This window comes from Meleagris gallopavo, chromosome 10 (genome assembly GCF_905368555.1).
Source record: "Meleagris gallopavo chromosome 10, MGAL_WU_HG_1.1, whole genome shotgun sequence".
NCBI lineage: Eukaryota > Metazoa > Chordata > Aves > Galliformes > Phasianidae > Meleagris > Meleagris gallopavo.
The window spans coordinates 26,171,818-26,186,023 of NC_139413.1; the positions used below are offsets into that span (position 1 = coordinate 26,171,818).

Below are 14,206 nucleotides of genomic sequence, written 5' to 3' on the forward strand. Positions count from 1 at the left end.
GGAGACCCTGCACATAGCAGGGGGTTGGAACTGGATGATCATTGTGGTCCTTTTCAACCCAGGCTGTTCTGTGATTCTATGAGTGGCATGGTAGGAGCTCTATCAGTAGGGCTGGGGATGTTCTGGTACTGTACCTCTCAGAGTTTTCTGCTGTTTTTGTCTCCAAATTGGAGCAATGTTAAGATAAACCTCCCCACATATGGATCACTTCTGCATAACAGATCCTCTGTAGGGGTATGGCCAGAGAACTGTAATGCCTTGAAAGTATTTGTGAGGCATTTGTGCACACTGCCCTTTAAATATATGTGCATGTGTATGTTGCAGTGTTACAGCATATGTGTGTTTTGGTGTGTGTCGTCTGTAGTCACTGCTAATTTAATAAAAGGGGGAGGAAAGTGAATAAGGAATGCATGTGGGGATTGGAAGTACAGTGTGCCTTAGAATCAGTTTTCCCTCCATAGTTCATTTTGCATTAGCACTCCTCATCTAAAATCACAGCTGAATTATGAGAAATGAGGTGCAGGTGACAAATGTGACACATGTAAATTGAATCTTTTTGTGTCCAAAACTTAATAAAAATCATGTCATGGTAAAGCTTGGTCTTGTTTATACAGAAGTCACTGACAAAACTTCTTTCAGTTGCTGATATGAGAACCTACTTATCTGCTTTGTTTACAGGAAAACCTTGGTTCTGCTTGGTTATGATTTCCTTCTTAAAGTATCTTTTAGATATCTGATTTGAGAGTGCATAATCCAAAGCTTTACTTATGCAAATCAGAAGATGCATGAGGAAAACTATTTTAAAACTGTCTCTAAAAGGAAGGAGTTTGAAAGTCTGGTGGAACTAAGTCGTCCTTCCCAGTTCTCTTATGGCAGCATGGAGACAGAAAGCTTTTTTTTACAACAGATGTACTTTTATTTTGGTGCTTTATGGCACTGGCAGCATTAGTGTATGCCTGTGAGAAAGATATCTGCTCCTGATGTAGCAATAAATGGGGTGGTTGTTTAAGCTAGACTCCTGAAATGCTCTTTAGCTTGAGTAGCAGTGTATCCTTGAGGCTATATTAAGAAAAACTCATCAAGTTTGAAAAAATTAGTACTGGTGCAAAATAAAAATCTACAGTTGCTTCTACCAACCTCCTCCCTGTGTTCCCAAATTATGTTGGTTTTGTAAATACAGAAAAACACTCAGAGGAAATGACTGTATTGGCATGGGGTTTGGAGAATCCTTTATTAATACCCCTACTATCATATTGTTTGTAGACTCTTATAAAACTTTCAAATGTGCGGAGAGACTAAGACCCTTGTTTTTGCTTTTTGCTTAATCCTGATGAGCTGTTTTATTCTGCTAGATAGCAGCATACATAAAGCAGCTGCACACCACAAGGTTTTCTAAAGCTATTTGTTCAGCTTTTGCAGAATTGGGTGGCCTTGGTCATAGAACTAAAATGACAGAACCTGTTACCTTACTTTGCAAGTTATTTGGTTTACAAGGGTGTGTATCCAAGGCAGCACTGAAGTATCGTGCCATAAAACCCTGAATTCTGGCATGCTGAATCTTGACATGTGAGCTTCTGTGTCTGCTTCTGTGTTGACATGAAAGCTGCTGTGCTATTAGAAAGCAGGGCTGTCAATCACTGCTGCTTCAGTTTGTGTTCTGCTTAATCTTTTATGTAACCTGCAAGGGATTACTGACTTCTTGCTCGCTTTAATACAGGATTTTAAGACTTTTGAAATTGAAAAATAAATGAATAAAAAATAGTGTTTGTTTGTTTCTCCCCCCTCTGGGCTTAAGTGAACAGTTTTAGAAACTTTTTGCTGACTGTGGTGTGACTTGAGGACCTGGGTACTTCTGTTTTAAGGCTTTATAGCTTGAAACTGTTAGTATTGGATGCAGAGTTTGGTAGGTAGCCCGACAAAATGTGGATGTGTGATGCTGGTGTTATAGATGTTTCCTCAGGCTGATGGGATGGTTATATGCTGTGTGTATAGCAGTCTGATAGGCAAATGCTCATTGCAATGCTCTGTAACAATGTAGAAGTGTTGAAATTGTTCTTTTTTTTTTTGAGTTCAGCTCTTAAATTTGAATGGTCAGGATGGGAGCTGAATCTTGTTTGTGTAGTCCTTGCACAAAGGGACTGTATTTGTGCCTAGAAGCATTAGCTAGAACACAAGGATAAGATTGAATAATTCATATAGAATAGATCGGTAAACTTCCTATAAAGAACTTTCATCTGTAATCTGATTTTCTAATAGAGGTGAAGAGTGAAAACTGGGGCTTTGTTGTTTAATCTTAAGGTAGAAATATGAAGAGGAGGTAACTTGCTTCAATGTAGTTGGATGCAGTAGGTAGTGTGATGCTTGGAAAGTACCAGGAAATATAAACCTATTTTAGCTGTAAATATCAGGAACAGTATGTTAATGAAATTCAAATACCAGGAGAAGATGTATAGTAGATTTTGCAGTAGAAATTTATTCTGTGTAGCAGTATTTTGAAATTGCACATTTTAATAAGAACATCTGTAGCCTGATGTTTGAATTCCTGTGTTGAAGGAAATAAACATATTGCCAGCTTGCACTGCTTCAAATACTTCAGTATGTCTCAGTCAGCTTCATATCCTCCAAGTGTGCAGTAACTCTCAGATAACTGCATTTTCCAATGTTTTTGCATAATTTTCTCTCTTTTGTTCTTAATCGCCAAATAATCTCAGGGCACCATGTTTGTGCTGTGACTTCTGTTACAAAGTGCATCTATAAAAGGCTGGATTATTTTTGTCTTATCCAGCATTCACTTCCTGTCTGATGCCAGTTTTTCTTGAGGCAATACTGTTGTGTCCACAGTTAAGTGTTCTCACACAATCGGAAGGGTGAATGAATGTGACCTTTAATTTCCCAAATGAGTGATCTATAATCTGAGGTATAATGGAAACACTAGTATGAAAAAACAAAGCATGGTAATGCAAACTTTTAGGGTGCAATCTGTTGTAATCAGAAGCTACAAATACTGAGGTAATTAGGTTTAAATCTACATCATTCAAAAAAGATTTCAGACTGCCCACAAAAGAAGGGGACAGTCTGAAAAGTATACAGAAAGGCCTCTTTCCTAAAGAGGAAAAGGAAATTGGTAACTAACGTTGTGTCCTTCTGTCCACTGACTAAGATATGTGATGGTTTTCACTCTTCTAGTTGCAGACGTTCAACACTGCTGCACCTTGCAGAAATGTTCAGGATTTGACCAGTGGTGTTGCCATGGCTCAAGTGCTTCATCAAATGTAAGTTGATACATAAGTTCAAAGAACAGATGTTTAATTTCTTGAGGCTTGTGTATGTAAGTCACTTTCCCACCCAGAGGTTTATTGTATAGTTATAAATTCAGAGCAGATGGCTTGTAGCAGAAAATGAAGTATGTCTTTAAATCATCCCTTGAACAAAAATATAGTGGTATAGTATAATAAAGTGATAGAAAGGAGAAGGGGATGAAGAGATATTGTAATACCGTATTATTAAATTTATACTTAGGAGTAACAAGGCAAAAAATACAATCTTTTTCAATTTTCTTATCAGCAGTGTTTCTGCCCATAGTTTAGGGTTATGTTCTTCTATGGAATAAGGAACTAAAAGTTCAAAAGGCACTGAACCATTACTACTTAAAGTAGTGGGAGTGGGCTGATCAACAGCAAAATCATTGCTGTTGTACTGGCATGATGACAAACAGAGCTCAACTGAGTGACTCGTTAATTGTCGAACTTGTTGAAACTTGTTATCACTGCAGTTTTGGTTTTGGTGGTGATTCCAATAATAAAGGACAGGTCTGAATTATCATTTCTTGCGCAAACTATGTTTTTGATTATTAAGAAATTACTTGTCAACCTAAAAAGGTTTATTTTTACAGATCTTGAAGAGTGTTGTGTAAACACAGCTCACCTTTTTCCTGAGGTCTACAACAATTGGTGTGGGGTTGCCTAGTGAAGATTTGCTGAGGGTCACTTCCCAGCATCTCTGTGCTGTGTGTGTTAACAAGCTCTGCTTGTCGCTGTTACTTAGCTAGATGTCCCTGCAGGATGCCACTATTGCTAAACCAGTGTGTCAGTCAGACAGCTGTGTCAGGACCAGAGAATAAGAAATAATCAGCACTCCTACAAGCAAAGATCTGTAGCAGCAATGTAGCATAATGGCCAGAACACTGGCTTACTGTGTGTTTTGTGATGCTAGGGTTGTTGAGGACAATTTTATTTATAAGCAAGTTAATGAATAGTAAATGGGGATAATATCTGTCTCTTATTAGGTGCTTTGATATCAGTAGATAAATAATGCTGTGTAAAAGTTGAGATATAGTTAGATATGATATTTGCAGCTTAGGGTATATAAACTCCTCTGCCAACAACTCATTTATGCTGGTGAAAGAGAATATAGTTCTGTCTAGGGTAAACAGAGATAGAAAAGAAACAAACAAAAACAACTATTACCAAATGAAAGCAGATAAAATGTCTATTTTTTTTCCTTGATAAGTGCCTTTGAATTACTGTAGTGAATGCTGTGAGAAGTCCAAATGTACAAAAGTAGGTAGAAAATTAATGACAGCACTTTCCAAATGATGACATTTCTGTACAGCACTGTGACAGCTTTGGTAGGTATAGTAACAGCATGACAAACTCCTTTGCCTACTTGTGTTTCCAGGTCTAGATGGCTCAAACATGTACAGAAATTCTTTCTGCCCAGGAAGATGCTATCTTAATTCAGCCAGGAGGATGGATATTTCCTGTGACATGAGTATAACATGCAATCTCCTGGAGTTCTTGCTTCATTAAAGACCCTGGTTAAACATCATGATGATTTAATGCTGAGAATCTGGTGCCTTACTTATTTATATGCGTGCTTATTAATGCTTCAATTGTTTAATTTCATTTCAGAGATGTTGCTTGGTTTGATGCATCTTGGTTAAACCGCATTAAAGAAGATGTTGGTGACAACTGGAGGATAAAGGTATTAAAAACTCTGATTAATAAGAGTATTATGAGTGTGGATCCGGTGTCTCTCCTGAGCCTGCCCGGCAGTCCAAAACCTACAGATCAGAATTAAGCTCAGACTTAGTTCAAAGTTGAGGTTACTTTGAACGTACCTGAACTGTTTATTAATAGTTTGAGTGACTTCTGGAATTGGTGCATGCGGATTTTGTGTTGTGATATTTCTCTTCCTCTGTCATTGTGGTCCTCTTCCAGAGCTGCTTTATAAACATTCGATTGTAAAAATTATTGATTTCACTGTACTTAAATAATAGATTAATAAAAACCTGTAACCTTATCTTTCATGTACAACAATTAGTCCAGTAATCTGAAGAAAATACTGCAAGGGATTATGGACTACTATCATGAGGTATGGAATTCTGATTGTTCTAATCAATCAATATATTTTTCTCTTTCACTTAGGGCCTTTTTTTTCCTCTTTCAGCTTGGCTAAGTAGTGTGTATGAGGGGCTTTTTGGGTAGGACATATGTAGTAATTATCTGATTAAATGAGAGGTCTGAATGAACATAAAATTAGTATAATCATATAAAATTGGATATGTTTATGTGTATCACACATACTTAAGCGTGTATAATTTAGATAAAACTTGGAGTATAATCTGGAAACCATTTCTCTGTTGCTGCCTGGACAAATGTCAAAAGTACTGAACTACAGAATCCTGCAGGCTTTTGGATGTACCTTCATTTTGCTCCTTCCAACTAAAGCTTTAATCCTTTCCTATTCAACAGGAACACATTTAACAGCTTTAGTCTAGTTTTTCTCGTATTCATCTAGAAGCTGGGAGATAAATTACAAATTCTGTGGATAAAGATAATGGTGTTCTCTCTTATGCAGATCAAGTACAGTAGCTTGCACTTGTAAATGGGTGCTGTGTCATGACTTAAAAAAAAAAAAAAAAAAACAGTAATAGAAAGCGTTGTTGAATTTTTTATGGACAGGGATTAATTGGGTATGGTGCAGAAAAACTTACCCCATCATTTTACTGCTTCCTGGTTTCACCTCTTGTGATATCAAGTGCCAAGCCATTCCATATTGCCAGCATTGAGATTCTCTGGCAAGCCCAGGAGTGGGGTTTGTTTAAGTTGATGAAAAACTTTTTAAAGATTAGGGAGGAAATGAATTTAGAATATATATATATATATATATATATATTTTTTTTTTTGGTCTTGTTGGTAGAAGAAAATAATTATCTCATATCTGAAGACTGTCATAAGTTCTTTTAACTTGCTGCTGTTTTGTTTTCTTCTGCAAATGGTCATTTAAAAAAAAAATAACAAAGATGACACACCCCACTTAATAGACTTTCAAAATTTGTGTTCTTGCTAGGACAATTCTAATGAACTCATATTAAAGTGCATAACTACGTGGCAATAAATAATTGCTGACTGATTTCAGTATATCCTGATGCCATCTACTTTTGATTAGATTGGAGGCAAACATTAGGTACAGAGGTTCATAAAAGACATTGGCTAGCACTGTACTAAGTACCCCCTACCCAAGAACACACTCGCGGAGAGGGAGTTTAGAACTGCTTTTTCTTGCCCCATAAAAGGATAGTTTGTGTTACATCTGTATCATGTATGAAGTTCTGTAACAAATGTGTTAAGAATATTTGTTTTATTGAGGCCATTTCAGATTTCCTAGTCTAATAATAATATGTACTCTCTCATAAACCAGTATTTTTAGTTTGTATCTCCGCATTTAATGTTTAAAAGCTTTTCCTTCCGTAAGTTTTTTCATAACAAATTTATTAATGGCCTCTTCATTGTCGAAATTTCTTGAATGACTCATGATTTCATGGTAAGCAAAAACAAAAGTCCAATTTCTCTTTTGGATTATTTTTCAGTTTTTGGATCAGCAGATTTCAGAAGAACTTATTCCGGATTTAAATAAGATTTCTGAGAAATCAGATCCTACTGAACTGGGGAGGCTTATGCAGCTTATTTTAGGCTGTGCGGTCAACTGTGAAAGGAAACAAGGTATGCACTGCTTTAATCTGATGAACAAACAGCAGACTGCCTCAGAACATGGTGATTTTTAAGGTGGAAGGCGTGTAGAATCTTTCTTATGTATCAAGATGTCTCTGTTGTGTTCACATGCCTAATCTGAAACTGGCATTTACTTAAAAACAGAACACCTATGGAAATTTGTGTATAAAACTCAAACTTCGAGATTCAAACTGTTCAAGATTGGGTAAAAATGGTCTAAAATATGCATGGGCGAATTATTCCTACTTTGTAAAATACAAATAAAGACTTCAAACATATTATTCAACTACTACCACTCAAGCAAATTAAATGAAAAGCTACCTTTTTTTTTATCTGTAGAAGCTAAAGTTTTATTTGTTTTCTCTCACAAGAGCTGGTGGCTAAAAAATCCTTGCCATGCTTTCATTCATAGAATAGGTTTGATTCCTAGGTAGTCTGGAATGATTGCATCAAAGAGTGCATAGGAAGTAAGCTGTCAGGTTGCATTGGGAATGAAGATACTAGCAGTAAATGTTTTTTGTTACACTTGATTAATTCACTTGCAAGGGTTTTGACTTTTTGCAAAAACGTATTCATGTACATCTGTATAGATAAGTATTAGAAAAAGTGTTGTGGAAATATGGGTGTCTTGATCTCTTTTCTCTATTGTACATAGAATAAATTTGTTCACTTAGGAATTTATAATTCCTTACCGTTTAATTGGATTATGGTGATGTTGGTTAATGGTAATGTGTGAGAAGAGCACTACCTGTTTAGGAGCAGCTTTTTAGAGAGCAGTTTCTTCTGGATCTTTCTAAAAAGCTGTCAAGTTGTTCAAAGCATTAAGATGAATGTTGTTATTAATTACTACAAATCTCACTTTCCACAGAACACATACAAAATATCATGACCCTTGAAGAGTCTGTTCAACATGTCGTCATGACAGCCATCCAAGAAGTAAGTAATTCCCAGACTAGTGCACTTAGCTGAGAAATTTATATAACTACTTGGAGACAACAGACTCCAACCAAATAGGCTTGGTTTTAGTCCCATGTCCAAATGTACAACCTGTGGAGATGCATCTAGAAATGGTAAGAAACGTATCTAGTTGCCAACGGCTGATTATATTGGAATCTGGATCTGAAATTTCTTCCCTGTTTATAGTCTTGTATCCGGACTGCTGATCGTAACTGTGGGGCTGCATTGTTCTGACAGCTCCTGATGTACAAACTCCCAGCTGAATCTCTTCTATTTTTGTCATGGCTCTCTCCCACTGCCATCTTATTATGTTCTTAGTTGGATCATCTCAGTGATCCAGCTCAGAGCATAGTCACATTTCTGAGGTTCAGGACTGAAGCTCAGCAAAATGTGGAAGTAGTCAGTAACTGCAATACAGACATAGGACGAAAAATTAATGTGTAAATGCACCCCCATCCAGATAACAATGGAGATAGTATTAGACTTTAAAATTTTCTGATTAAAATAAGCTATATAGGTTTAAAATCTGTCCTGTTTACAGAAATGATTCCATACACCTCATTTGTTGCTTCATGACTAATCAAACTTTCTGAAGGAGGTCAAGAAATAGTACTGTACTTCCTGAGTAAGCAGTAAAGCCCTGTAACTGCTGACAAACAATGTGCATCTTTGTATCAGAGATCAAGGAAAACTGTGTTAATGTTCCCATTGTTTGCTTTTAATGACAATTAGTTTACAGTGGCACAAAGAAGTATGATAACTATTAAATTTGAGGGGTGAAATCCTATCTTCTGGTCTGCTGTTTTAGCTTGACCGAAGAATATATTCATCAAGTAACGTGTTACTGTTAGCACTTCAGTTGGGGGGGGGAGGATCAGTTCTCCTACTCTAGATTTTCTTCAGATCCTGTATCAACAATGAATATTTTTATTATTATTAATCTGTTTTTATGTATCGGAGGGGAACAAGGATGTGATAGAAAATACAGCTGGGATGCAGCAGTAGTAGACAGTGGATTTTCAGAATATTAACCTCCTATTTAACCTTTTTTTTTTTTTTTTTTTTTTTTTTTAATTCCCGTGGCCTTCTTCTGTAGCTCATGAGCAAGGAAGCGATGGCTCCTTCTGCAAGTGATGCACCAAGTGAAATGGAACAACAGGTAAGTGCTTCATACTCTGTAGTTGTTGTCGTTCAAGACTGAACGTTATGCTGGTATCTTGACCTTCCTCAAATGAAGAGGACTGCTCATCCTCTCCAATTCTAAAAACAAAACAAAAAGATAAAACCAACAAGGAACAAAACAATCAACAAATAAGTTAGATCTTTTTTTCTTCTCTCTGCACAAACTGCTTGATGTCTGTTCTGTCAGAGCTGGCATTAAACCGTATTGGTTCAAAAAAGGTAGAACAATATCCTGATGTAGGCTATTATACAGTAAGGTAATGCTCTCTTTTATTGCCAGTTCTAAGAAATGGATTAAAAGGCTTGTGCTAATAAATCTTCTTTGAAATTTATGTGAAGAAAGCTAGGTAATCCTCCTTGGTGGTGTAGAACCTGCCAATTCAACCCTTTGTAGCAAGAAGAGCTAAGTGTACATCAAGACTCGGCTGTATCAGACTAAATGCTTTGTTTTCTTCTGAGATGAAGGGTATTTGATTGCCCAGAGAAAGCTTGAATTTAGAAAGATATTCCTGTATTGACAGTGAATTTAATGTTGAGAAAAGGAAGATAGGCATCCCACTTTTAGATTTGATCCACATGTATGAGTCTCACAACTTAGTTAATGAGTGCATGTGATCCAGTGAACTGGAGGCATTTAACAGGCATAGATTTTGAAATTGTGACAATACAGTTACCTCTGGTTTTATTTGTTCTTGTTTTGCTTTTAGCATAAGTTGTATTGAATCTGAATGTTTGAGTTTCAATACTTGACTTGGTACGGGCAGTACTCATTTAAACTGTATTTAAAGGAACTGAGGACCTGATCCAACAGTAGATACAGATTTCTAACTGTGTGAGTGCTTAATGTCCTTCTTTAAATGATTTATTTAAGCAATTGAGACACTTCAGAGACTAAAAGTGTTTGACTGTCTTTGTTCTTTAAAAGCTTAAAAAAGCTTTGGAGGATCTTCAAGATGCAATAGCAGAAAAAGAAGAGTTGGCTCAAAGATGTCAAGAGCTAGATTTACAGGTAAGAAACAGTAAGCAGCTTATTTCTTTAGTATGTAGTAGTGGTATTGTTAAGATGCAGAAATTAGGAAGGTCAAACTGAATTTTGTATTCATTTAACTTTTAATGAGATTTCTTACTTGTGTTTTCTTGGAGTGGGAAACAACCATTCTCTACACTGTATACAATGACTTTTCCTGATGGAAATGTAAGCTGAGGTCCTGTGTCAACTCTTAACCCAAAGATTGCTTCATTGTTACCTTTATGTTCGCCTCTAGTAGCAAACAGCCATCAAAACAAAGACGGTGTGGCTTTTAATCACTGCTGCTGTTAGTCCTTTGAACTTTATATTAAAAAGAAATGCCATTCATTTACTAATCAGTCATTAGATTTAATCAAAGGAAAATTATGCTGTTTTCAGAAGCAGTTGATAAAAGATTATAAAATTTATCTAAAAATTTGAGCTTTCTTGTACACAGTTTCATCATGAAGAATACTTTGAGAAATAGAAATAAGAATCTAATTGCTTGCCTAGCCCCTTGCTTAACTGCAAAGATAATACATGTACCTCTGTTTTTAGTGGTAATAGCAGTTAATTGAGTCTCTTTTGAGAAAGGAGTATTGATTTCACAGCAATAAGTGAGAACTTGAATTTTTTTTTTTTTCTAAAGAAAATGAGAGAAGTGGTAGCCCTAAGTCTGATTCCTTTGTGAGAATGGAAAGAGGCTTATGTGATAAAGCAGCTCATCTCATATTTGATCCTGTTCAAAGCAAACGTTTGTGTGGCATCTTCTTGTAGGAGCCAGAGTGCTGTACTGGCTGTATGAGCCTTAGTAATAAATAACTCCAGAGACCAATTTTAGATTTCTTACTGACAGTAATGACTGAAATAGTTGTGTCTGCATAGAAAGGGAGTTCTGGTTACTAACTAGAGATGCATGAGATGATCTTCTTGGGGACTTAAAATATTAATTCAGTTATTTTTCCTGAAGCAATAGTAAGCCTTCTTGGTAAAAGCAGAGATATAAAAGTTCATGTGAATAGAACCCTGAAGGAGAAAACAATTTCTTTCAATGTGCAAGAGAATTGCTCTAACAGTTGAACTTGCAGATTACAGTTGTTAAACTTTGGAAAGCATTGTTTACTATTCAGAAGTTCTCACTTCTAGAGATGAAGAAAGGTTGAGGAAACTGGGCTTGTTTAGCTTGGAGAAGATAAGGCTCCAGGGAGACCTCATTGTGGCCTTCCAGTACTTGAAGGAAGTGTATAAACAGGAGGGAGTACAACTGTTTAGGAGGGTGGATAGTGATAGGACAAGGGGGAATGGTTTTAAACTGAGACGAGAGAGGTTTAGGTTAGATATTAGGAGGAAGTTTTTCACACAGAGGGTGCTGACACACTGGAACAGGTTGCCCAAGGAGGCTGTGGATGCCCCATCCCTGGTGGCATTCAAGGCCAGGCAGGATGTGGCTCCGGGCAGCCTGGTCTGCTGGTTGGCGATCCTGCACATAGCAGGGGAGGTGAAACTATATGATCTTTGAGGTCCTTTTCAACCTATTCTATGATCTAAGGAGTGGCTGAACCTTGGACAGGAAGTATTACACTGAGTAAGGCTGATATGCTATGTACTCACAGGTGTTTTTGTATGCAGGTATACAATAAGTTCTTATCCAGTACTTAAAAAAGGCTGGACCTAGAAAGCCAGTATCTAATGAAGTGCTGCAGGAAATATAGTTTTGTTTCTGAGATCTGTTTGATAAACCATTAAAGTTCAATCACAAACATGCTGTTTCTTAATGTTGCATTGTTTAGGTTATATGTATCTGATGTTTTATCTAATAATGTCACCATGATATGCTTTTTTAACTTATTTATTGAAGCCATAATAATGATTGACACTTCTCATTTAAACTAATTCTTAATAAATTCACTTGTAAGGTCTCAATCTTCCTTGATATATTCCAAGAATATAAGAAAGGTAGGTTTTCTTTATGATTCAGGAAAGCATAACCCACAAAGCATATTGTCCCTGTTTAAATGCCAGTTAACTAACACGTGCTACATGCTCTTATGTTTGACAGGATGTTAAAATTAACACAGTAGTTTTCACTAGAAAAACTTTACGAGTTCTACCCTCCTTAATCCTCCCCCATTTTATGGCTGTTAATTACCTACTGTTTCAGTACAGTGTTGTATTCTCATTTGCTTAGCTGTGAACACTCAGTTTCGAACTTGTTTGATTGTTGCAAAAAATGCATGCTCTATCTGAAGCAGTCTAGGTTTTTTCTTTTGCGTGTGTGCTTACCAGCTTCTGGCGCTTGGAACCGCTTCTTGCGCAGCCGTTCACTGCTGAGCGCACGGCAGTACTGTGTTAGTGTGCTAGCCAGTGCCATCCTGCTTTTATTGTTAAGGACAAGCAAGATGGAGAGTACCTTTACACCAGTACTTAACGGTTTTTGTATGGTACCCATTGTATCTTTTCTACTGAAAATCAGTTTCTCTCCATATCGCATCGTACGCCTTTTCCATGGTTTCAGTTACGAAAGTTTCTTTTTTTAGAGATACTTTTCCTTTAGTGCTTCACAACTTTCAAACACTAAACATCTGTATGCTATGTATATTACATTCTAAAGTTTCTAAACACTCAGCCTTTCTCATAAACTAATTTGGTGACATGCTGCTGTCTTGCTCTAGTTCTTTCCAATTGGACAGGTCTTACAATGTTGATGCTGTTTTATCTGTACTAGGTGGCTGCCCTTCAGGATGAAAAGAACAGCTTGGTGTCAGAAAATGAGATTCTGAATGACAGGCTGGAGCAATTAGATGACTCTCTTGATGATCCAAATACTGTGGTAGCAAAGAAGTATTTTCATGCGCAGTTGCAGCTAGAACAACTGCAGGAAGAAAACTTCAGGTATGAAACCATTTTATTTTTCTTTCAAAAAAGCCTTACTTGTCATATCAAATATATCCTGAGAATTTCTGATAGTCTTTCAGGATTTTCCATCTTAATTTCTTTTGCTAAAATTCAGTAGCACTTCACTACTGTATTATTTTAAAGGCAGTCCTCAACATTAATAAGAAAAACAAGTTGTTATTCTGTAATCACATTAGTCTTTCTGATCCATATGTTAAAAAAAAAAAAATTCATTTTTCATATGATTCCCTGAAATAATAATATAACCTACAATATGTAATACAATCCACTGTGGATTAAAAAATAGGCATTAAAATTATTCATACTTACTGTACCATTTTTTCGCTTCTTAAATCAATAGGTTTCCTTTTTAAAAATCTATTTATTAGTTCTAGTACTAAGTGGAACATTATAAGCCAAATGTGTGATGAGTATATTCTTAACAGACTTCCTGTTTTTGTTGTGATAGGCTTGAAGCTGCCAAAGATGATTATCGTGTCCATTGCGAAGATCTGGAAAAACAATTGATTGAACTACAACATAGAAACAATGAACTAACCTCTTTGGCTGAAGAATCTAGAGCCTTGAAAGATGAAAATGACATTCTGAGGTATATAATTCTGCTCCACATTAGTAGGATTTAATTACTAACCTCAAAGCTTTGTATTTCTTACGAATTTTTCTATCTGTGGATAAGTCTTGCCTAAACAAGATACAAAGTGCATGTTGGAAAAGAGCTCTTAATTCAAGCTGAAACGAAGAGCAAGCTTACATGCATAGCTTCTCTTGTTTGTATAAGAACAGCAACATAGAGTTCTTCTGTAAAGAAGGATTAAATGAATACAGAAATTGATGTTCAAGTGGGATGAAAGGAAGCTTAAGCTCTGGAAGAATGAAGATATTTTTGTAAGGATGCATACGTGTATTTTACTAAGGGGGCACATTCGTGTTGGTAAGAGCCTGCCTTTTCTCATGTAGGAAAGCACATGTGCAGCTAGAACTTTGACATAACTTTTGGTATCTGAATTCTAGGCTAGATTTAGGTTCACTACTTGATGCCACTATTTATAAAATAGAGAATCATAGAAGCATTTAGGTTGGAAGAACCTTCAAGATTATCAGGGTCAACCACTATGTCAAGTGTAATGTC

At 36.4% G+C, this 14,206-nt stretch overlaps 1 protein-coding gene across 2 annotated transcripts in view; it reads left to right on the forward strand.

Moving 5' to 3' along the window:
• Positions 1-14,206, forward strand: part of HOOK1 (hook microtubule tethering protein 1) — a 53,392-nt gene that overhangs the window by 1,140 nt on the left and 38,046 nt on the right. Inside the window, exons 2-10 of one of the 2 annotated variants that reach the window (XM_085231828.1) lie at positions 3,187-3,272; positions 4,911-4,983; positions 5,323-5,373; positions 6,872-7,004; positions 7,882-7,949; positions 9,067-9,129; positions 10,078-10,161; positions 12,887-13,053; positions 13,526-13,666. In XM_085231828.1, the coding sequence (XP_085087954.1) occupies positions 3,187-3,272; positions 4,911-4,983; positions 5,323-5,373; positions 6,872-7,004; positions 7,882-7,949; positions 9,067-9,129; positions 10,078-10,161; positions 12,887-13,053; positions 13,526-13,666 (866 nt within the window). The remainder of the gene's footprint in view (positions 1-3,186; positions 3,273-4,910; positions 4,984-5,322; positions 5,374-6,871; positions 7,005-7,881; positions 7,950-9,066; positions 9,130-10,077; positions 10,162-12,886; positions 13,054-13,525; positions 13,667-14,206) is intronic. The other variant, XM_085231829.1, reaches the window with a different exon arrangement.